General features: G+C 39.2%; 1 protein-coding gene across 2 annotated transcripts; it reads right to left on the bottom strand.

Annotated features, from left to right (window-relative positions):
• Positions 1–2,000: 2,000 nt before the first annotated feature.
• On the bottom strand, positions 2,001–20,233 carry lad1 (ladinin). 2 transcript variants are annotated; one of them, XM_079589043.1, is made up of 14 exons: positions 19,938–20,233; positions 18,804–18,929; positions 16,087–16,378; positions 12,341–12,420; positions 12,010–12,160; positions 10,596–10,682; positions 10,239–10,282; positions 8,706–8,748; positions 8,536–8,579; positions 8,339–8,405; positions 7,986–8,114; positions 7,809–7,901; positions 2,833–2,926; positions 2,001–2,722 (listed from the first exon to the last, which is right to left on the bottom strand). In XM_079589043.1, the coding sequence occupies exons 1-13, from the start codon at positions 19,973–19,975 to the stop codon at positions 2,855–2,857; spliced, it is 1,266 nt and encodes a 421-aa protein (XP_079445169.1). In that variant the 5' UTR covers positions 19,976–20,233; the 3' UTR covers positions 2,001–2,722; positions 2,833–2,854. The 2 variants fall into 2 exon arrangements, with proteins under 2 accessions (XP_079445169.1, XP_079445170.1); XM_079589044.1 differs by lacking the exon at positions 19,938–20,233 and having other exon boundaries at positions 18,808–18,923.
• Positions 20,234–20,297: the final 64 nt, after the last annotated feature.

Here is a 20,297-nt window from a genome sequence, read left to right as displayed (position 1 = left end):
GAAGGTTTTATATTGTATACCATTTCAAATTTCAGTGTAATAACAATATTTTAACAACTCTATTTGACATAAACCACCATATATACAGTAGGTGGTTATACTTCACTTTTCTAAAACTCTGTAGCTGCAAGGCTGATATTTCTGACCTTTTCGTTAGCAAAAAACAGTATGTTTACAGTGTAAGTATGAAAGTTATTTTATGAAACACAAGACTTACCCTCCTGCTCCCTAGAGAACAAGACAAAATCGTGCTGTTATTTCCATTGTTCTCATAGCTCAAGTACTTTCCCAACAGCTGCATGAATTCTCAGATTAAGTATACTTATCAGATGAGTCACAAGTAGACTGTATTAAAATACCCTATAGCATTTGTGACTGTAGTAGACAGTTAATGCACAGTATTCTTATTCGGACACTGTAATATCACTAAAATAAATATTGTAAGAGACATATTTGTCACTGATGGATGGATGGATGATAATTGAGTGATAAAATGGTAGACTTACTCTAACTCTTCCACTTCTTCGTTGTCAGACATTTTTACTCTGTATTCAAAAATATATATCGTAAGTATTAATGTTGTATTATTTTTTTCAATTAATATTAATTACATAAATTCAGAAGTGAACCAAAAACCAGTTTTTCTAAATCATCAAAAAAAAATATCTTATTCTTAGTTTAAACATACGTTTTTTACACCATACTGTTAATTTTTCATCTACATAATATGCAAGATATAATCCTCTTACCTGATATCCGGCTGAGATGTAGAAAGAATGGCGGTCTTAATGTCCGAGAGGCAAGCTGTGGCTCTCCTCTTGATTCTTATACGATTGGAGCCGGGGGTCTTTGTGGGGGTCATACGTCTCGCTCACTGTGTTTATTTTTACCCTCGGAGATAAGTGGAGAACGGTCTTGAAAGCGCTCCCTAAAAGGCTGCTGCCATTGTTATGGTGAAGAGAATGGAGAGATGGCTAATGTCCATATCGACACAACTCTCTTGAGGTGTCCTGTGATAACATGTGGCACTGCTTAGTCTCTGACCGGTCACAGTTGGAAGTCGAAGTTTGAAGGTTAACGGGCCTTATGTTGTTTGTAGACTTGAGTGTTTTAAAGAGAGATGTATTTATTTATTTTTTAAATGACGTAGGCCTTGTTAGGTGTGCTGACTGTTTTCAAGTTGGTTGAGAGAGACTTCAATATTCTTGTATTTTTAGCTCATAGAGCTGACAATCATCATTCTCCAATTGATTGTAAATCGTTATTATTACAACAACATTATTATGAATACTATTTTGTCATTAATAATAATAATGATAATCGGAATTATTATTTTCCCCACTTGTTTGTAAAGTTGTATTATTATTATTATTATTATTAGTAGTAGTAGTAGTCATCTTATTATTTATAGTATGATATACTGTAACTATAATTGTTAATAATGTTAAAATATATATTTATTATTTTCACAAAGTCAGGCCTGCCATATTTCAGCATTATTATTCAACATTTAATTAAACATATTTATTTTATCATGTCATTACTGAAAACATGATACAACAACCCCTGATGGAAATTATAATAATGATAATAATAACAATACAATAATTGCTCAGACTTTAGATTAGGGTCAAATTCTCACTATTGAGTAACTATTAACTATGCCTTTTCCCTCAATAGACTCCCAATTATTGCTAATTAATAGTTAGTTTAGGTATTAAGGGATGTAGAATATGATCATGCAGAATAAGGCATTAATATGTGATTTATAAGTACTAATAAACAGCCAATATCCTAGTAATATGCATGCTAATAATACTTCGTAGTGAGAATTGGACCCTAAACTAAAGTATTAACATTATTATAATAATAATAATAATATAATACTTTTAAAATGTTCACAAATTCAAATTCTCTCTGGCCTGAATCATTTAGGCATTATTAAGCATTGAATTGTAAATATTTCTATAGCATGTAATAACTGAAAACATGAGACGACATAACCACTGGTATAAAATTTTTATTCATCTACAAGATAACCCTTCCGGGCAGAAAAGATAATTACATGACAGGTCTTTCAGTTTTTCCCAAAGTAAAAAGAAAAGTAAACTTGGCTTGGTTGAGTTGGAATGGATTGAAGTCAGTTAGCAAAGGGCTTGATAGGACACATTTTTCCATTCAGTATAATTAAATTACATTTCCTTATTGTGGCTTTAATCTCCGGCAAGTTGAAACAACAGCAGCGAGAGCATAGATCAGATTCAGCGTTTGATTTCAGCTTTATTAAACATGAATCATCAAGCTCGTATTAGAAAGTTCATTGAAACAGACATTTACAGTTGTACCTTGGACTGTTATGAGTTATGACTGAGGTCAGGGGTCAGAGATTATGCCTCTTTCTCCTAATAAGTTACTTATCGACAGCGCATATATCAAGTTAGAGGGAGTCTAGTGTCTGGCACCAACACAAAGAGGCAGTTAGGGAGAAATAGAGCTTGTGATGTTCAATTTCTGTCTATAAAGTTGCACAATCCATCAGTACACACATTCTCAATGATACAACCAGTTATGTAAGCCTTGAATTTACCCAAATAATGTAAATCAGTACTATGCCTTAAAAGTGCTGAGGAATTAACCAACGTAACGAAGCAGAAGGAAAGGAGTTTATAGACAATCCTTGGTACTGACTGTCTGAAAGAGTCGATCGGGCTTCCTTCAAAATCTGCGGAGACACAATATCAAATGAATCGCATGAAATCTGAAATGCAGAAAAAAAGAAAAGTTCACAATTATCCTTCTATATGTTTGTTTAGAGACAAAAAGTAGCCTCACTTTGCCTTTAGCCATGAGCATGTCACTTGTGGTCCTGGTCTTCTTCTCTTTCAAACAGACTTTTCTTAATGGAGATGTTCACATGTCTCAGATCCTGAGCAAGAACAAAAGGGACAGAAATATTAGGATTTGGGTCATGGGTGGTTGCTGGCAGACAGATGAGGAAGACGTATACGATTCGATTCAAAAGGTTTATTCTCTAAAGATCTAACAGATAAGATAAGACTTTATTGTCTCCCATTGGAGAAATTCGTCTTGGGCATTCGAGAGAACAAAGCGTCACATTACGCGTTACACACACTAACACACAGGTAACCTACACAGAACATGCTCATAAATTATCCCATCCAGTACTTCACTTCCCATCCAACAACCACATCACAATAGCTTATATATTGCACAATACCCAATTGCATACTATCAACTATAACATAGCACATACATATACATATTTACATATACATACATACATATATATATATATATATATATACATACACACACAGGAAGGCAAACGGATAGTAACACACACTAAACATAGACAACACTGGACATGTGTACAGGTGTTAATGATGGTGACTGATGAGTGCACAGCTGAATGTGATTAGTGTCCGTGACAACAGATGAGTGACAAAGGCAGGTGATGACAAAACATATCGAGTCCAAACTAACGTGAATGTGACAGAACACTCCCTCCTGGTAAGCGCGTCCTCGCGTCGTGAAGAGAAGATGAAGACGATGAGGGGATGGTGAAGGGGTGGCATGGAAAAGCAGATGAAGAGGATGAGGGGATGGCGAAGGGGTGGCACAGACAGGCAGATGAAGAGAATGAGGGGATGGCGAAGGGGTTGCACAGAAAGGCAGATGAAGAGGATGAGGGGATGGTGAAGGGGTGGCACAGACAGACAGATGAAGAGGATGAGGGGATGATGAAGGGGTGGCACAGACAGACAGATGAAGAGGATGAGGGGATGGCGAAGGGGTGGCACAGACAGGCAGATGAAGAGGATGAGGGGATGGCGAAGGGGTGGCACAGACAGACAGATGAAGAGGATGAGGGGATGGCGAAGGGGTGGCACAGACAGGCAGATGAAGAGGATGAGGGGATGGCGAAGGGGTGGCACAGACAGACAGATGAAGATGATGAGGGGATGGCGAAGGGGTGGCACAGACAGACAGATGAAGATGATGAGGGGATGGCGAAGGGGTGGCACAGACAGGCAGATGAAGAGGATGAGGGGATGGTGAAGGGGTGGCACAGACAGGCAAATGAAGAGGATGAGGGGATGGCAAAGGGGTGGCACAGACAGGCAGATGAAGAGGATGAGGGGATGGTGAAGGGATGGCACAGACAGACAGATGAAGAGGATGAGGGGATAGTGAAGGGGTGGCACAGACAGACAGATGAAGAGGATGAGTGGATGGTGAAGGGGTGGCAGAGACAGGCAGATGAAGAGGATGAGGGGATGGTGAAGGGGTGGCACAGACAGGCAGATGAAGAGGATGAGGGGATGGTGAAGGGGTGGCACAGACAGGCAAATGAAGAGGATGAGGGGATGGAGAAGGGGTGGCACAGACAGGAAGATGAAGAGGATGAGGGGATGGAGAAGGGGTGGCACAGACAGGAAGATGAAGAGGATGAGGGGATGGAGAAGGGGTGGCACAGACAGGAAGATGAAGAGGATGAGGGGATGGCAAAGGGGTGGCACAGACAGACAGATGAAGAGGATGAGGGGATGGCGAAGGGGTGGCACAGACAGGCAGATGAAGAGGATGAGGGGATGGCGAAGGGGTGGCACAGACAGACAGATGAAGAGGATGAGGGGATGGCGAAGGGGTGGCACAGACAGGCAGATGAAGATGATGAGGGGATGGTGAAGGGGTGTCACAGACAGACAGATGAAGAGGATGAGGGGATGGCAAAGGGGTGGCACAGACAGACAGATGAAGAGGATGAGGGGATAGTGAAGGGGTGGCACAGACAGACAGATGAAGAGGATGAGGGGATGGTGAAGGGGTGGCACAGACAGGCAGATGAAGAGGATGAGGGGATGGCGAAGGGGTGGCACAGACAGACAGATGAAGAGGATGAGGGGATGGTGAAGGGGTGGCACAGACAGACAGATGAAGAGGATGAGGGGATGGTGAAGGGGTGGCACAGACAGACAGATGAAGAGAATGAGGGGATGGCGACAGAGGTGGAAAGTCCAGGTTCAGAAAGTAAAAGTCCTCCTCAGTATTTTGTTCCAATCACCTGGATTTGCTAATTAGCACAGTTTTTCAGCCAGGAGATATAACTAATTAGTGAAATCAGCTGACTGAGTTCATGGGTGGAATAAACATATGGCAGGACTTTTACTTTCTGACCCCTGGACTTTCCACCTCTGGATGGCGAAGGGGTGGCACAGACAGGCAGATGAAGAGGATGAGGGGATGGCAAAGGGGTGGCACAGACAGGCAGATGAAGAGGATGAGGGGATGGTGAAGGGGTGGCACAGACAGGAAGATCTAGAGGATGAGGGGATGGAGAAGGGGTGGCACAGACAGGAAGATGAAGAGGATGAGGGGATGGCGAAGGGGTGGCACAGACAGGAAGATGAAGAGGATGAGGGGATGGAGAAGGGGTGGCACAGACAGGCAGATGAAGAGAATGAAGGGATGGTGAAGGGGTGGCACAGACAGGCAGATTCTGGGGGATGGATGGACGACCGGGAGGAGGACGAACAACAAAGTCCAGGGTGATGATGAAGGTGGAGTGAGCCAACGGGTGGCTTGAGCAGGGGCTGATGAATTTCCATCCAGGACACAGCCAGGGTGATGCCCCACGAGCCATGGAGGAATACTGATGAGGGGAATACATGGGGCTGACCAGAGAAGACGATGGCGAGGATGGAGCCCACCGCGCAGCCGATGAGCTGAGGTGGTGGAGAGATGGTGAAGATCTTAGAGGCCGCGATGGAGCCGCAGTGACAATCTCCCGAGAGCGAGGTGGGGGTCCGGATACAGTAGATTTTGGCATGGTGAAAAAGGTTGTTTGAGGACATGTGTGGCCTTGTGTCTATAATGCCATGCCATAAATGATGTCTCAAACTTGTAATTTCATAGGTGCAAATCACACCACATTCATAAGATACAAGACACATATTTGTGTGATGACTAACAAGGTCAACTGAGCATACAAAATTGGCTCGGTGAAAGTGTAATACTGCCACCAAGCCGAAGACTGGAGAAGAACAGTGTTCAGTGAACTAGTGTAGAAGAGGAACCTTCCGTGAAATCACAAATCAAAAAAAGGTTCTCAAAAAAAAAAACTATATATATATATATTTTTTATGATCACCCTTTTGCCTTCAGAACTGCCTGAATTATTCATGGCACAGATTCAACAGGGTGCTGGAAACAGGGTTAGGGTGAATGTTTCCAGATTTTGGCCAATATTGTCATGAACGCATCAGGCAGTTTCTGCAGATTTGTTGGCATCCATGTGGTGAATCTCCTGTTCCAGCAAATCCCAAAGCTGCTCTACTGGATTGAGATCTGGTGCTTGTGGAGGGCATTTGAGTTTAGTAAACTCACTATCATGTTCAAGAAAGCAGTTTGAGATTATTTGAGCTTTGTGACGTGTGTGTTATCCTGCTGGAAGTAGCCAGAAGATGATACGCCATGGTCATAAAGGGATGGACATGATCAGCAACAATATTCAGGTCGGCTGTTGTGTTTAACTCTTTCCCCGCCAGCGTTTTTGAAAAAAGTTGCCAGCCACCGCCAGCGTTTTTGACCATTTTCACAAAAATGTCATGGCCCCCAGAATATTTTCTTGTATGCATATCTGCTCAATCATTATATCAAAAGAAAGAACAGAGCTTCTGCCTTTAAACAAACAAACAAAAACGTTTTATTCACTTGAATGTGGGTGAGTTTCATTAAAAAAAGCAACATTTGAGCAAAAAGCTGAGGAAATCAAGTTTTTGTCAAACACTACTTCCAGATGGGATTGAGAACGATGATCAAAACACAGATGGACTATATCGAGTCCATCAACACCCCCAAAGCTTCACAGTCCAGTAGCTCGTCCTGGGTCGACATTTCATTCAGTAGTTTTGATTTATATGTTGTTTAATGTTGATGATCGCGGTATCTTATATATGCATCTGCTCTCATATGCTCTTCTTCTTCTCATGTGTTTTGATCAGGAGATTCTGTTCTCTTTCAGAAGATGTGTAAGAGCGCCCTCTACCATCTAACAGTGAAAACACGGAAACCAGTAAATTCCCATCAATGGCGGGGAAAACGATGTTCAGTTGGGACTGAGTGTGCCAGGAAAAGATCCCACACACCATTACACCAGCAGCAGAAGCCTGAACCGCTGATACAAGGCAGGATGAATCCATGCTTTCATACCAAACTCTGACCTGACCATCTGAATATCCCAGCAGACATAGAGACTCATCAGACCAGGAACATTTTTTCCAATCTTCTCTTGTCTGATTTTGGTGAGTCTGTGTGAATTGTAGCCTCAGTTTGCTGCTCTCATCTGACAGGAGTGTCACCGGTGTGTCTTCTGCTGCTGTAGCTCTTCTGCTTCAAGCTTTGACATGTTCAGAGATCTCTTCTGCAGATCTCAGATGTATCGAGTGTTTATTTGAGTTACTGTTGTCTTTCTATCAGCTGGACCAGTCTGGTCATTCTCCTAGGATCTCTGGCATCGACAAGGCATTTTCACCCACAGAACTGCTCACTGGATATTTTACAGACCAACAGTTTCTGAAATACTCAGACCAGCCTGTTTGGCATCAACAACCAAGTGTATACTGTTGTCTTAACTGTATTTTTGATCCAATAAATGCAGGTTTGATGAGCATAAGAGAGTTAATCTTACTGACCCCAAACTTTTGAATGGTGTATATAAAAAATAGTGATGCTCTTCAGCTTAAACTAAATTGAAGCTCATTTCTCCTACATAATGCAGCACTTACCGAAGGACTATGAGATGATGACACGGTAAATGTTTTCTTCTGAACCCAGCGATTAATACGATCAGAGATTCCTGAAGAAAAATTGCGAAATTCCTGAAACAAAGTAAATGATATTAACAAATGACTGAACGATCAGTTGAGATGAGCTTAAATATGTTAGGGTTTTTTGGTCATCACCTGTTTGGATAACACATGGCTTTTCTCTGATCCCTCCAGTTCTTTCTCAAACAGCTCCCTCTTCCTTGACACCTCATCCACTAATCCCACAGTCTTAGGAACCGTTGGCGGTTTGGTTATTTCCCATTTCTGAAAGTTGGAAAGAGCGACACAATCCATTCCTTAAGCGTGATTTCTTAGTCTTCATTCATCGATATCTGGCACTGTTCACAAAAAAGCCTGAAACTGGTCAGTGAAATGAGGTTCTTAGAATTTTATTATAAATTTGATTCCAACTTAATGTTTTATTAGCAACATTTGAGACATAGATACAGTTTAAAAACCCTGTGATTTTTAGAAATAAATATTCAGACCTGTGAGGCTTGAGCCAGTCGTTCCATTTTCTCCTGAATGGTGCGAGATGATAATCTTTGTCGGGAGCTTTTGAAACAGCAGAGACAGCATTTGATTCATCACACCCTTATTTTACTAAGGGTAAAGGGTTTACTAAGGGTTTACTGCAGCTACTGTACAACAGAGACGATAAATGCGGTAATACACACGCACTCACTTCCTCTGAAATGGGGTCTGCTGTTCCTCCTCTTGGTTGGAGCTCTGTGGGCCAGAAACATCCAGAATAAGCTTGTGAGTTCATCAATATGGGATTGAGTCTGGAATGAAGGGGTGTCTGTGTGACTATATACTGTAGCTTCACAGTAAATGTGTCTTTGATAGCTTTACCTTATTGGACTCAATGGTCTTTGCTGCTACCCGCACACTGGCACTGTGGATCAGATTGAAGGGAAAAAGAAAAGAAGGGAAGTCAGTACAGATTTGTGTCACTCGTGATTGTAGAAGCTTAATTCAAATACTTACTTACATTAACTAATGTTAACATATATAATTTATTTTAAAAAGCTACCATATTCAGAAAGTAATATTTTCTGAAGGTCATAAAATGCAGAATTAAGATGTATTGTAACCGGTTTAGTGCAACTATCACAACTATTTTTTAATAAGCAGGTAAAGCACTCTAAAGTTCAGATAATTGCATTTAATCATTGGTTTTAATGAATCATTTAATCACAGTCTGTATGTATATAATGAGTTAAGATGTTCTCCAAATACAAACTGAAACTTGTGAAGTGGCACGTGACATAATTTCATCCAAAACCTACCGTTACTGCCTAAGGTGACAGTTTGTGCCAAGATTTGTATATTTGTTTGGTTAAAGTAAATCTTCACACCGTTAAATCACCTTACGTATAAACAATAGGAACATGCATGTGTCACTCAAACACCATACAATAATATGTTTCCAAACTTTTGACATGCACTGTACATTAATACATTTCCCTTTTGCAATTAAGTGTCAGAAAACATCACATTCAGTTCACACTCGAGTATATTCTTTGTTCATTGTACATATTTGTATTCTAGTTAGTTGCTTACATTTTTGCTATACTGTATCCTTGTGAAAAAGAAGTAAGTTTTAGCAAACTTTTAAGAGTACTTATTATGGAAATAATATATGAATTAAATGCAAATTAAATGTAATGTTTTTGGACACTTAATTGTATGGATAACACTTTACAATACGGTTCATTAGTTAACATTAGTTAAATGCCTACAGCAGTTATTAATCTTAGTTCATATTAATTTCAACATTTACTAATACGTTATTAAAATTAGATAATGCACTGTGAACATATACAAACAATGAACAGCTGTATTTTTATTAACTACACTAACAAAGAAACGTATGTCATGTATAGAAAAACATTTAACACAATTGTAATGCTGAAGTTGCATTTTAGTACATTTAAGATATATGAACTTTAAATGTAATATAAAAAAATAGACTACAGTTAAAATATAATCAAGTACTGTACATGTGCTTTAGTATGTTAGTCAACACATCAAAATAAGTGTACTTTCTTAAAGCACGACAACATAATAGTAAAACAATGATTTAAATGTACTTTAAAGTAAAACTTTTTACTTGAAATTATTACAAAGTGCACTTTTTAAAAGTGTACTTAAGTGACTTAACAGTCAAGTGGCATTTTCCTCATTAATATTACAATATATTATATGCAAGTAGTTTATTTTTTTTAATTTACTGTTAAAATGCAAGAGAAATACATAAAAAATGCACATTTCAATCAATCAGTGTGTGTGTGTGTGTGTGTGTGTGTGTGTGTGTGTGTGTGTGTGTGTGTGTGTGTGTGTGTGTGTGTGTGTGTGTGTGTGTGTGTGTGTGTGGATCAGTACCTTCTCTGTAACGGCATGTTTTCCTCCTCCTTCTTCTTCATCATCTGAAACAGAATATGACAGTGATGCACAAAGCAGGACTGTTTTATTCGCTCTGTGTTCAGTTAGTCAAATATTTAACAAATGAGTCCTCCCTCACAGCACATGGCATAAATAATGAAAAGCAGGTGTATGAATGTCCTCGCTGTATTTATGAAGTACATGACGTGGCACTTAAAGATTATTATTGACACAAGAAAATTTGACAGGCTTGCTATCCTGTCCATATGCAATGCAAATGTTGACACCGTGTGAAATGTATTTACTCTCATGCTTAATTATCTGGGATGTATTTATGTAGTAAAATGAGAGCGTTACCCTGAAGGACACCGTTCTGGAGCTCTGCCGTGTGAACGCAGGTTTCGCAGCTGGTTCGAAATTGCTCGGTGACCCATTTTCATGTCTCTGTGCATACATGCAAACAAAATAAGCCAGTAAGAGAATGCATAATGCTTTACACAAATATCATCAATACATAAGTGATCAATAATCTCTAGAATTGGTTGAATAATTCAGTTGAATGTGGTTGTAAACCCTGTAAATAACAGAAGTCTGTTCACACAATAGATTTAAGGAGATGACAACTCAGTGCCCTTATTGTGGAGAAAAAAAGTACTTTTAAAATGAGTTCTTATTACAGAAATAATACTTTAAAAAGAATACACAGTAACACTTTACAGTCAGGTTTCATTAGTTAACATTAGTTGACTACATTAGTTAACATGAACTAATAATGAACTGCACTTCTAAAGCCTTTATTAATCTTTGTTAATGTTAATTCCAACATTTACTAATACATTATTAAAATCCAAAGTTGTATTTGTTAACATTAGTTAATGAGCTGTGATCTAACGAGAACAAACAATGAACAGCCGTATTTGTATTAACTAGCATTAACAAATATTAACAAATGTACCTTATTGTAAAGTGTTACCTAATATGTTTGCTGTGATGTTTACAGACACTTAACATGTCATAACAATTAATTATATTAAATATAAAATTAGAGTGCTTTTGACCCACTTTATATGTTATTTCAAAATTACTTCTATTGTATTATATTGTTCTTCTAAAATATACATTAATGCCATATTTAAATATATTTGTAATTACACATTTGTAGTAATTTTAGAATTAATAGAAGTTGCAATTTAGTACATTTCAAATATATTTACTTTAAATGTTATATTGAATAACACGTTTAAATTATAATCGAGGACTTTTATGTGCTTTAGTATATAGTTAACATGAAAATAAGTGCACTTTAAAGCACGACAAAACATATTGAAACAATGATTCAGAAAGATTTACTTCAAAGTGTGTGTGTAAACTTTTAATTTGTGTTGAGGAACATAGTCATGAAAGTGAATTATCTTTAAATGCATTTAAGTTGCTTCTTTTGTTATTAATATTAATATTTTAATGAAAATTATTTAAGATTTGAGATGCACTTCAAGTGGAAATTCAGTACAATAAAGTATATAATATCTGTGAATATCTCCTGCTTTTGTTGGCCATTACAGTAAATGTCATAGCATCAGCGTTCCTCTAGAGGGAGCCCTAATATCATTCATTCTACTTCAGATGTACCATGGCAATACTATGCTATTCTTTGAAGTTCCATATAAATGCCATTGGTATCATGGTATGACTATCGTTGTATCATCACAGTGCTTTTTTTGCAGGGAAACGATACTAAACAAAAGAGCTGTGCTGTCTGTGTCTGTCTCACCGCTGTGTCTCCGTTGGATGAGTGGGCGGGGCTGTGCGGTGGCTCCGCCCCCGGGGACTGAGGGGGCGGAGACCTGGGGCTCAGAGGAGAAACCAGTCTGCTGGTTGCTGAGGGCGATGTGGGACTCTTATCAAAGGAGATGGAGAGAGAGCTGATCAAAGAGAACAACAGAATGATCAATTTGAGCGGGGCTTTCATTATGGCAATCATCACAACGACAAACATTCATGCCATCAGTGACAGAAATGATAAAAGAGCTGGGTTTACATGACAGTCCACCCAACATCTCACTCTAATTCAAATATGCATAACATAACAGAAATGAAAGTACCTCACAAACTTTCGGGATGCTTTTGAGGGAGCTTGGGAGTTTTTTGATGCTGCTTCTCGGTTCGTGTCTCCATTTTCTCGCTGCAAAAAGACAAAAAATGCCATTGAGTATGTACCGAAAATGGTGCGATGGCAGAATTGTGTTAATATTGTGTTGCTGCACCACACATGATTGCTTTGTGTTGGGAATGTGTCAAGATGAAGAAGGATTTGTTATTGAGTGGTGTTGTTTGGCACACAAAAGTTTGTTTGCCATTATTGTGCAGCGTCACATAATTTGTCTCATTATGTGAGTTCATAACTTATGTGTGATCTTATACACGTGTCTTATAACCTGGCTGTTGTAACAGGAAGCTATTTTTGCACTGTCGCCAGATGTATCATTGAATCAATGCGATCTTATCTTTTGGTTTACATCCATCAAATTCCACAGAAAAACTGAAAAAAATTCAATGAGATCGTTTGTACAATTGTACAGTTTGTTGATTGGATAAAGCAAACATCACAAGATTGTTTGATATATTAATCACTTTTACAGTACATTTCCAACAAAAATGACTATATTCTGATAAATACACTACCGTTCAAATGTCAGGGGTCGGTAAGATGTTTTCATGTTTCTCAAAGAAGCCTTTTATGCTCATCAAGGCTGCATTTATTTGATCAAAAATACAGTAAAAACAGTAATATTGTGAAATAACATTACATTTTAAAATAACTATTTTTGTATTGTAATATATTCAAAGCTGAATTTTAAGCATCATTACTCCAGTCTTCAGTGTCACATGGTCCTTCATAAATCCTATGATTTGATGCTGAAGAAACATTTCTTATTAATATCAATGTTGAAAGCAATTTTGTTTTTGTGTACATCGTGAAACTTTTGTATAGGATTCTTTGATGAATAAAATATACAAATAACAGCATATGAAATAACAATCTTTTGTAACACATTATCAATGTTAATCTAGTTTCACATTCAAGCACATTTGTATTTAGATCACTGAAATCTTTACAACTATTGGTTGAAATGGCTATTTTGGGTAGATGCTGTTAACATTGCTTCATAACATAACATAACATAACATAAGAAAGATAAATAAAGCTAGACTGTAAAAAAAATTAAAATGTTGGTGTATCTTAAAAAAGCAAGTTACCTTGTTAACTTAAAATTTTGAGTTTGTTGTAATTAAACATTTTTAGTTAATACAATGAAGAAGAATGGTTTAATGAACATAAACTCAAAATAGTATGTTATCTTCACACATTAGTTATCGAAGTTGATTTGACAAAAGATAAAAAGTTGTGATAACAAATCATGAAAATATGTTTTTACAGTGTAGGACTCAAAAACCACAGTGAAAGACTGCGGTTTCATTAAAAGGAACATCTTTTAATTAAAACTTCTGTAGCACTTTACTTACATTTACTTACCAAGAACGTACTGTTAATATAAGGTAACTACGTGGGTTAAGGTTAGGTTTAGGGTAGTTTCAGAGTTATTATTACCCAGTTATTTTACTTACTAAAATAAGTATATAGTATGAACATGTTAACAGGACTGTAAAATAAAGTGCTACTGAAAATGCAATAGTCCTTGCATAGTATTACATGTTGTTGGCCGAGAACTCATCTTTGTTTTTAAATCTCTCACAGTACACTTCAGAAGTGGGTCAAATGACTTCATGTTCTCTCATGTCTGGGTCCTGTGGGTGTGTGTAAGGGAAACTGAGCCTCCCGCAGCTCCTTCTGTTAATCCTGTAGATGATTAAGTACACACTCCACAGGTGGTATAACAGGAGACAGCTTCAAAGCAAGCAGATGACCTCTGACCCCTAACCACATGATGAAACCTGTCAGATTTACACTGTGTGGAAGTGACAACTTACAGACTCTGAGTGGATAGCGGAGAGACTGGGATTTTATCATTAATCCATTGCAAAATAAGTTCATTTGAACTTTGCTGTGAATGACAAACATAGTGAGACGCTGATGTCTTGTTGACTTCCATCAGCTCGATACAACATGACTATTTCATTGCTACTGGCCTACTATATATAGAACCTAATGGGTAATGCTACAATGTCATTTGCAACATTATTATTCCCCTGCTGTGAGATCTGCATAACCCAGTCAAATAACAAGACCCCAGTTCAGGTTGCAGCCTTCAGTTATACCAACAAACACCAAACCGGACCAAGCCCAGTAGTAATAGTGATGGATTTAAAATGCTTTATGGCACTGGCCATTGAGTACAGTAGAGTCTGATGTAAAAGGATATATTCTGTCAAAATGCTGCCAACAATTCAGTCATAATTTATTATTCCTCATGTTGTTCCAAACCTGCATTTGTTAATCTTCAAAATACATATCCAGATTTTTTTATTTTTTTTGTCCCTCCATTGAAAGTCTAGGTAACCAGAAGTTCATAAAGGCATTGTAAAAATAATTAATTGAGTGGTTTAACTCAAGTCTTGTGGAGAGATATTTTAAAAATATCTTAACTCTTTCCCCGCCATTGATGGAATTTCCCGTAAATTATGACACAACGCTTCCCCGCCATTAACAGTATTTTCTGGCAATCTGTGTTTTCACTGTAATATGGTAGGGGGCACTATTGCAAATCTTCTGAAAAAGTACAGAATCTCTGGATCCAAAAACAAGTGAAGAAGAAGCAGAAGCGAAAACAGAAGCTTTGGTTACGCACATGTAAGCAAGCGTGATCATTAAACTGCATTTAAATCAAAACCGCCTAACTTTACTGAATGAAATGTTGACAGAGGATGAGGTTTATGACTGTGAAGCTTTGGGGGGTGTTGATGGACTCGATCATTTATGTTGCGATCATCGTTCTGAATCCGATCCGAAAGTAATGTTTGACCAAACGTGATTTTCTCAGCTTTTTGTTTCAAATGGCTCAGTTTCCCGTACACACACCCACAGGACCCAGACATGAGAGAACATGAAGTCATTTGACCCACTTCTGACCAAACGTGATTTTCTCAGCTTTTTGTTCAAAATGTTGCTTTTTTTAATGAAACTTACTCATATTCAAGTGTTGATAAAAAATCATGCATGAAGCTATAATATATATATTATTTTAAAGCAGATGCTCTGTTCTTTCTTTTGATACACAGACAGCAACATAGTGTCGGCCCAGATCCGGCCCATATCTGGTACGTGTAGAATCCATGTGTACTGGATCTGGGCCGACACTATGTTGCTATCTGGATTGTATGTTCAGATATTCAAACAACAAAATATTCTGCGGGCCATGAAGGTTTTGATCAAAAATGCTGACGCTAGCTGGCAACTTAAAAAAAAAAGCAGGGTTCTCACAATCATGGAAAACCTGGATATATAAGGTAGCCTAATTTTAAAAGTGTGATTTCACTTCAGAAGTGGGAATTCTAGACCTGGAAATGTCATAACGATTAATAAGGAAGTTAATTATTTGTTACAATTAACAAAGAAGTTCCATAAGTTTAATAATTTATACAAATATTTCACATTGATATGAAGGTTGTTGTTTTTAGAAATAGCAGTGTGCCTGTTTTTTAAATAAATAACCAGTAAATAATGATCAAGTGGAAAAGTCATGTAAATTTGACAAGACTAGAAAACTTGAAGAACATCCAGCTCTTAAACCAACATGAATTCAGCGTCTGGCTTTCGAATATTGCTGTGGACAATTGGGGGACTTTAGAATCAAAAAGGTTGAGAATCACTTCTCTAGTGTTTTCCTACCTTCTCCTGTGTCTCTGTGTCTCTGGAGTTGGTTGGAGGTTCTGGTGACATGAAGGTCTCCACGAGATGCTGGATGTTCTTGTGGAGTTCCTCGTCCTCCTTTTCCCCCAGCAGCTCCACATGGGCCTCGGCGTCTAGGCTGCCCCCCTCCTCTTCCTCCTTATTCTTCCTCAGCGTTTCAACGTGCCTCATCCTCCGGCGTTCATCGCGGACTCGCAACATCTCCACAAAGTCCATCTGCAGCTGGGCCACACCGCCACCGGAGTCGCCATCATCAGCAGGCCCGCTAACACTGGAAAGATTACGTAAGTGTGTGTTTAAATAATGTCATGTTGGCTTTTTCACATTTATTTCCATGCCTTCGTACTGGGTTTAAGATTAAGAGGTTAAGACATTGAAAACAATTAAGTGCACTTCTTTTTCACAAGGGGATGCAGACTTGTCTAAACACAGCATTATTAAATTTACATGATCTTTTTTCCCTTTCAAAAGCTACAATCGATGCTGCGCTGCTTAGCGAATTGGGAACGTGTGTAATCGTGATCAGCTCTGAATATTGTGTGTAACACGTCAATAGAATTGACCCGGAGGTAATATAGCCTCGGTCGATAACGTCACTGGCGCGCACCCGCGACGCAAGGCTATAAATAGATGCGCCGCAGGTGAATCGTCAGGTCTTTTGTCTTCAGAGGCCATTCTGTGCATGTGTGCCTCTAAAAACTCTCTCTCATACCTCTTTATATCTGACTACAGATCTTTGTTAGGAGTGAGTTTCCAACTGGCAGTGTGCAGAAATTCACATTTTCTCTGAAAGTCTCTAAAAGAGTTTAAAAAGCAAAAAAATTAGTCTACAACAGAGTAAGCGTTGTGTTCCTCCATGCTCCCGTCCCATGTCTGAGCTGGATACACACGATTAAGGTTTTGTTTGTTTGGGGGAGGAGCATGCGGCTTTGGCTTTGGAGAAGGGTGAGTGCGAGCATTGTGAACTATTTACTGTTAAAATGCTTTGTGCTCGCCTAAGTTATTTCCAAACCGCACCCACATTACCATTGTGGGGCTCCCGCATGGATCTGAATGATGAGCAAGAGAAGGGCCAGTCTCGAAGCGTGCTCCGGTTCTGCTTCGGTTCGCGAGGGGGATGACGATATATCTCTTGGGTCTGCAGACTGTGAGCAGCCTACCTCTGAGCATTCCTCTCGCAAAAGTAAATCTGTCGAGGAATTGCTCGAGGTGGTTACTCGCGCTGTGGCCAGGTTACAGCTTGACTAGCCACGCGATCAAGAGACCCCCAGACGTAGTAAGCTAGAGGATAGGGTTCTGTCCGGTGGCAGGGGGGAGGGACCACGACATCAGTCTCTCCCCTTCTTCAAAGACCTCCATGACGAGCTGTCTAAGTCATGGAGTAAACCATATACCTCCCGTGTCTTTGTGCCCTTGACGTCGACTTTTCCGTCTATCGTGGGTGCAAAGTCATGGGGGTACGCGGAGATGCCACAGGTTGAAGAGACGCTTGCGAGCTATCTTTCGCCTGGTTTGGCATCTTCAATAAAGAGACGTGTCCTCCCCACGAAGCAATGTAGAACAACTTCGGTGCTCGTGGGAAAAGCTTACTAAGCTGCAGGTCCCACTCTAGGGGCGCCTTGTCGGCGCAGACTGTTAACAACAGACACCTCCCTGATGGGCTAGGGAGCAGTCTTAAGTGGTCGTCCAGCTCAAGGGGAATGGCAGGGTCATCAGCTCGATTGGCACATCAACTGCCTCAAGCTGATGGCTGTATTTCTGGCCCTGAAATAAGTTCTCCCTCAGTTGAGAGGCTATCATGTTTGGCCCCTGATGGGTACCAACTGAGGGACACTGGGCTTTCGCCTGACATTATTGAGACCATTCTAAGTGCTACGGTTTCCTCCACTAGAAAGAGTTATGCTAACAAATAGGGTGTCTTTGAAAGGTGGTGTGTTGTACATAATGCAGATCCGGTCAACTGCCAGATTGCTTCAGTTCTGGACTTCCAGCAGGAAAAATGATCAACAGGCACGAGCAAGAGTTAATGTGGCCGCTCTTTCGGCTTGCCAAGCCTTGGTTGCAAGGTGGCACTCGGGCAATTCTATTGACGTGTTACACACAATATTCAGAGCTGGTCACGATTAAAGACGTTCCCAATGCGCTAAGCAGCGCATCATCTCGTTCCCCTTTTTCAGGGAACAGGGTTACAGTCAAGTAACCCGGAACGTTCCACTCCATGGAGGACAGAATTTGTCTTTGTACTTTGATAGATGCATCACTCTTTTAAGCCACTGGGATAGATTCTGGTGCATGAGAATATAAATTGTTGTAAATTTGTTGACTTTTATTTTGGGCAAACTGCTTTTCTACATAATCATGGACAGTGTTCATGTATTGTATAATGAGACCAAATTACAACATTACATGTAGATCCTATTCATATTCACATTTATGATACCATAAACCTTTATCTAAAGTTTTCTGAAGCGCTCATCCCTGTGTTCTGTAAGGTCAATTGCTTCATGCAAATATTGAACATAAAATTTGCATTTAGTTTGATACACTGTATATCAGAGTCTTATCAGTTTAAAGCTGATTACAGTCCTTAAGCAAGTTGAAGTGGACACACAGTAGAACGCATAAATGCACTGTAAATGAAAGTTGCCTAAAGTCGTGTTTTCGGTGTAATTTCTGTCCTTTTATTGTTCTCGCACCTACTGGTTTGTGGTTCGGTCTCTTCAGTGGGACTTTCATCCATGTCTGTTGTAGACTCCCTCGTCTTCCTCCTCTTCTCTCTCTCCACCTCTTCGTCATCCTCCACAGTCCACTGTCGAGCCAGCCTGAAGATCAAACACAGCACACATTTAAAATGCATTAATATTACACATAGAATTACACAAATCCAGCACTAACCAATCAGACTTTCCCTACATATACTGTATAAACATAGCCAACATGATTTTTGCCTTTCCACTTTTCTGTGCCTATTGATGCTGATGATAGATAGATAGATAGATAGATAGATAGATAGATAGATAGATAGATAGATAGATAGATAGATAGATAGATAGATAGATAGATTTTTATTTTTAAAAACAACAACATTTGATTCAAACTTTTCATCTAACTTATTTAAAACTCAATTCAGGCAAACTGAACGAAATGGAAATGACATTCTGAGCTTTACTGACAACTGAAATCCATCCGCCAGTCTTTTTTGAAAGTACGAGAAGATGCATTACGATCAAAGATCATGATGATATATCCCAGCCAGAGGTGGACTATTGTATTTCAGTTTGAAAACAGTGTTTCATTGTGTAATAACAGGTTTTTCAAGCTCTGTTTTGGTTCAAAGATAGGCTACTTACTGGCTTTAGTCTGAAAGCATGACATTACTCTGGATATGAATGCTTACTAGCTGTCAAAACAACCTGCATCATCACGAACTTCAAGTCCAGACTAATTACTTTCAGTTTTTATTTTAGTCATAAATTTGTCATCCAACATGCACATGACTTGCTACATATCAAGATGACTGTAAATGTATATTACATTGGAAGTATTGCCGTTGGTGCTACAGTCTATGGCTACAGTAGCCAACTATTTCTGGGAAAGGAAACTCGGTGTGTTTATTATTTTACAAGTAACAATTTTTACGTTTCGGTGGGGTTTTCATTATTATTTTTTTCTTAAAAAAAAAAAAAAAAGTAAATAATTGCAATGCAGTGATAGTAATGATAGTTGTAAGTTAAACATCTATGAACACCTGCTTCGGCAACCTGTCAGAAACCGCAAAACTAACCGGACCAAACTAAATTAACGCTTAATATATGTTTAAATCTACTTACGTTGACAAAGCAGACCAGTTTTTCCTGCTAATGGACATTATTTTAGTTTGTCGGTAGGAGAGAGGTGTGTGAAGTCCAGTCCTGCGCTCTCCTGTCTGTGTGTGTGTCACCTTTACCCCGCACCTTCACGAGAGCCGCGTCACATGACCACCTTCATCACCTCCCGCCGAGCCTTCACATCATACATGTTCACTTCACTGTTAATACATTATTATTGAATAACTTCCGTATTTGTATCAGCTCGGGTATCATGTCAGTGAGCGGTTCTATGCGTGTGTAGACGACGCAGGAACACCTACACGATAATGAGAACGCTCCCTTTATCATTAATCGCGGGTCAGTAGGATATATAATATATTA

Source organism: Phoxinus phoxinus, assembly GCF_949152265.1.
Source record: "Phoxinus phoxinus genome assembly, chromosome: 18".
Lineage (NCBI taxonomy): Eukaryota > Metazoa > Chordata > Actinopteri > Cypriniformes > Leuciscidae > Phoxinus > Phoxinus phoxinus.
This window is presented reverse-complemented; position numbering and strand designations above follow the sequence as displayed.

Bases quoted from the DNA above. Each gene is read 5' to 3' on its own strand.
- lad1 (XM_079589043.1), bottom strand. From the start codon at position 19,975: ATGTCCATTAGCAGGAAAAACTGGTCTGCTTTGTCAAC. The intron at 8,406-8,535 runs GTGAGTGCGTGT...CTGTTTCAAAAG, and splicing joins CAGACCCCATTTCAGAGGAA to CTCCCGACAAAGATTATCAT. The intron at 8,115-8,338 runs GTCTGAATATTT...TCCAACTTTCAG, and splicing joins GACTGGCTCAAGCCTCACAG to AAATGGGAAATAACCAAACC.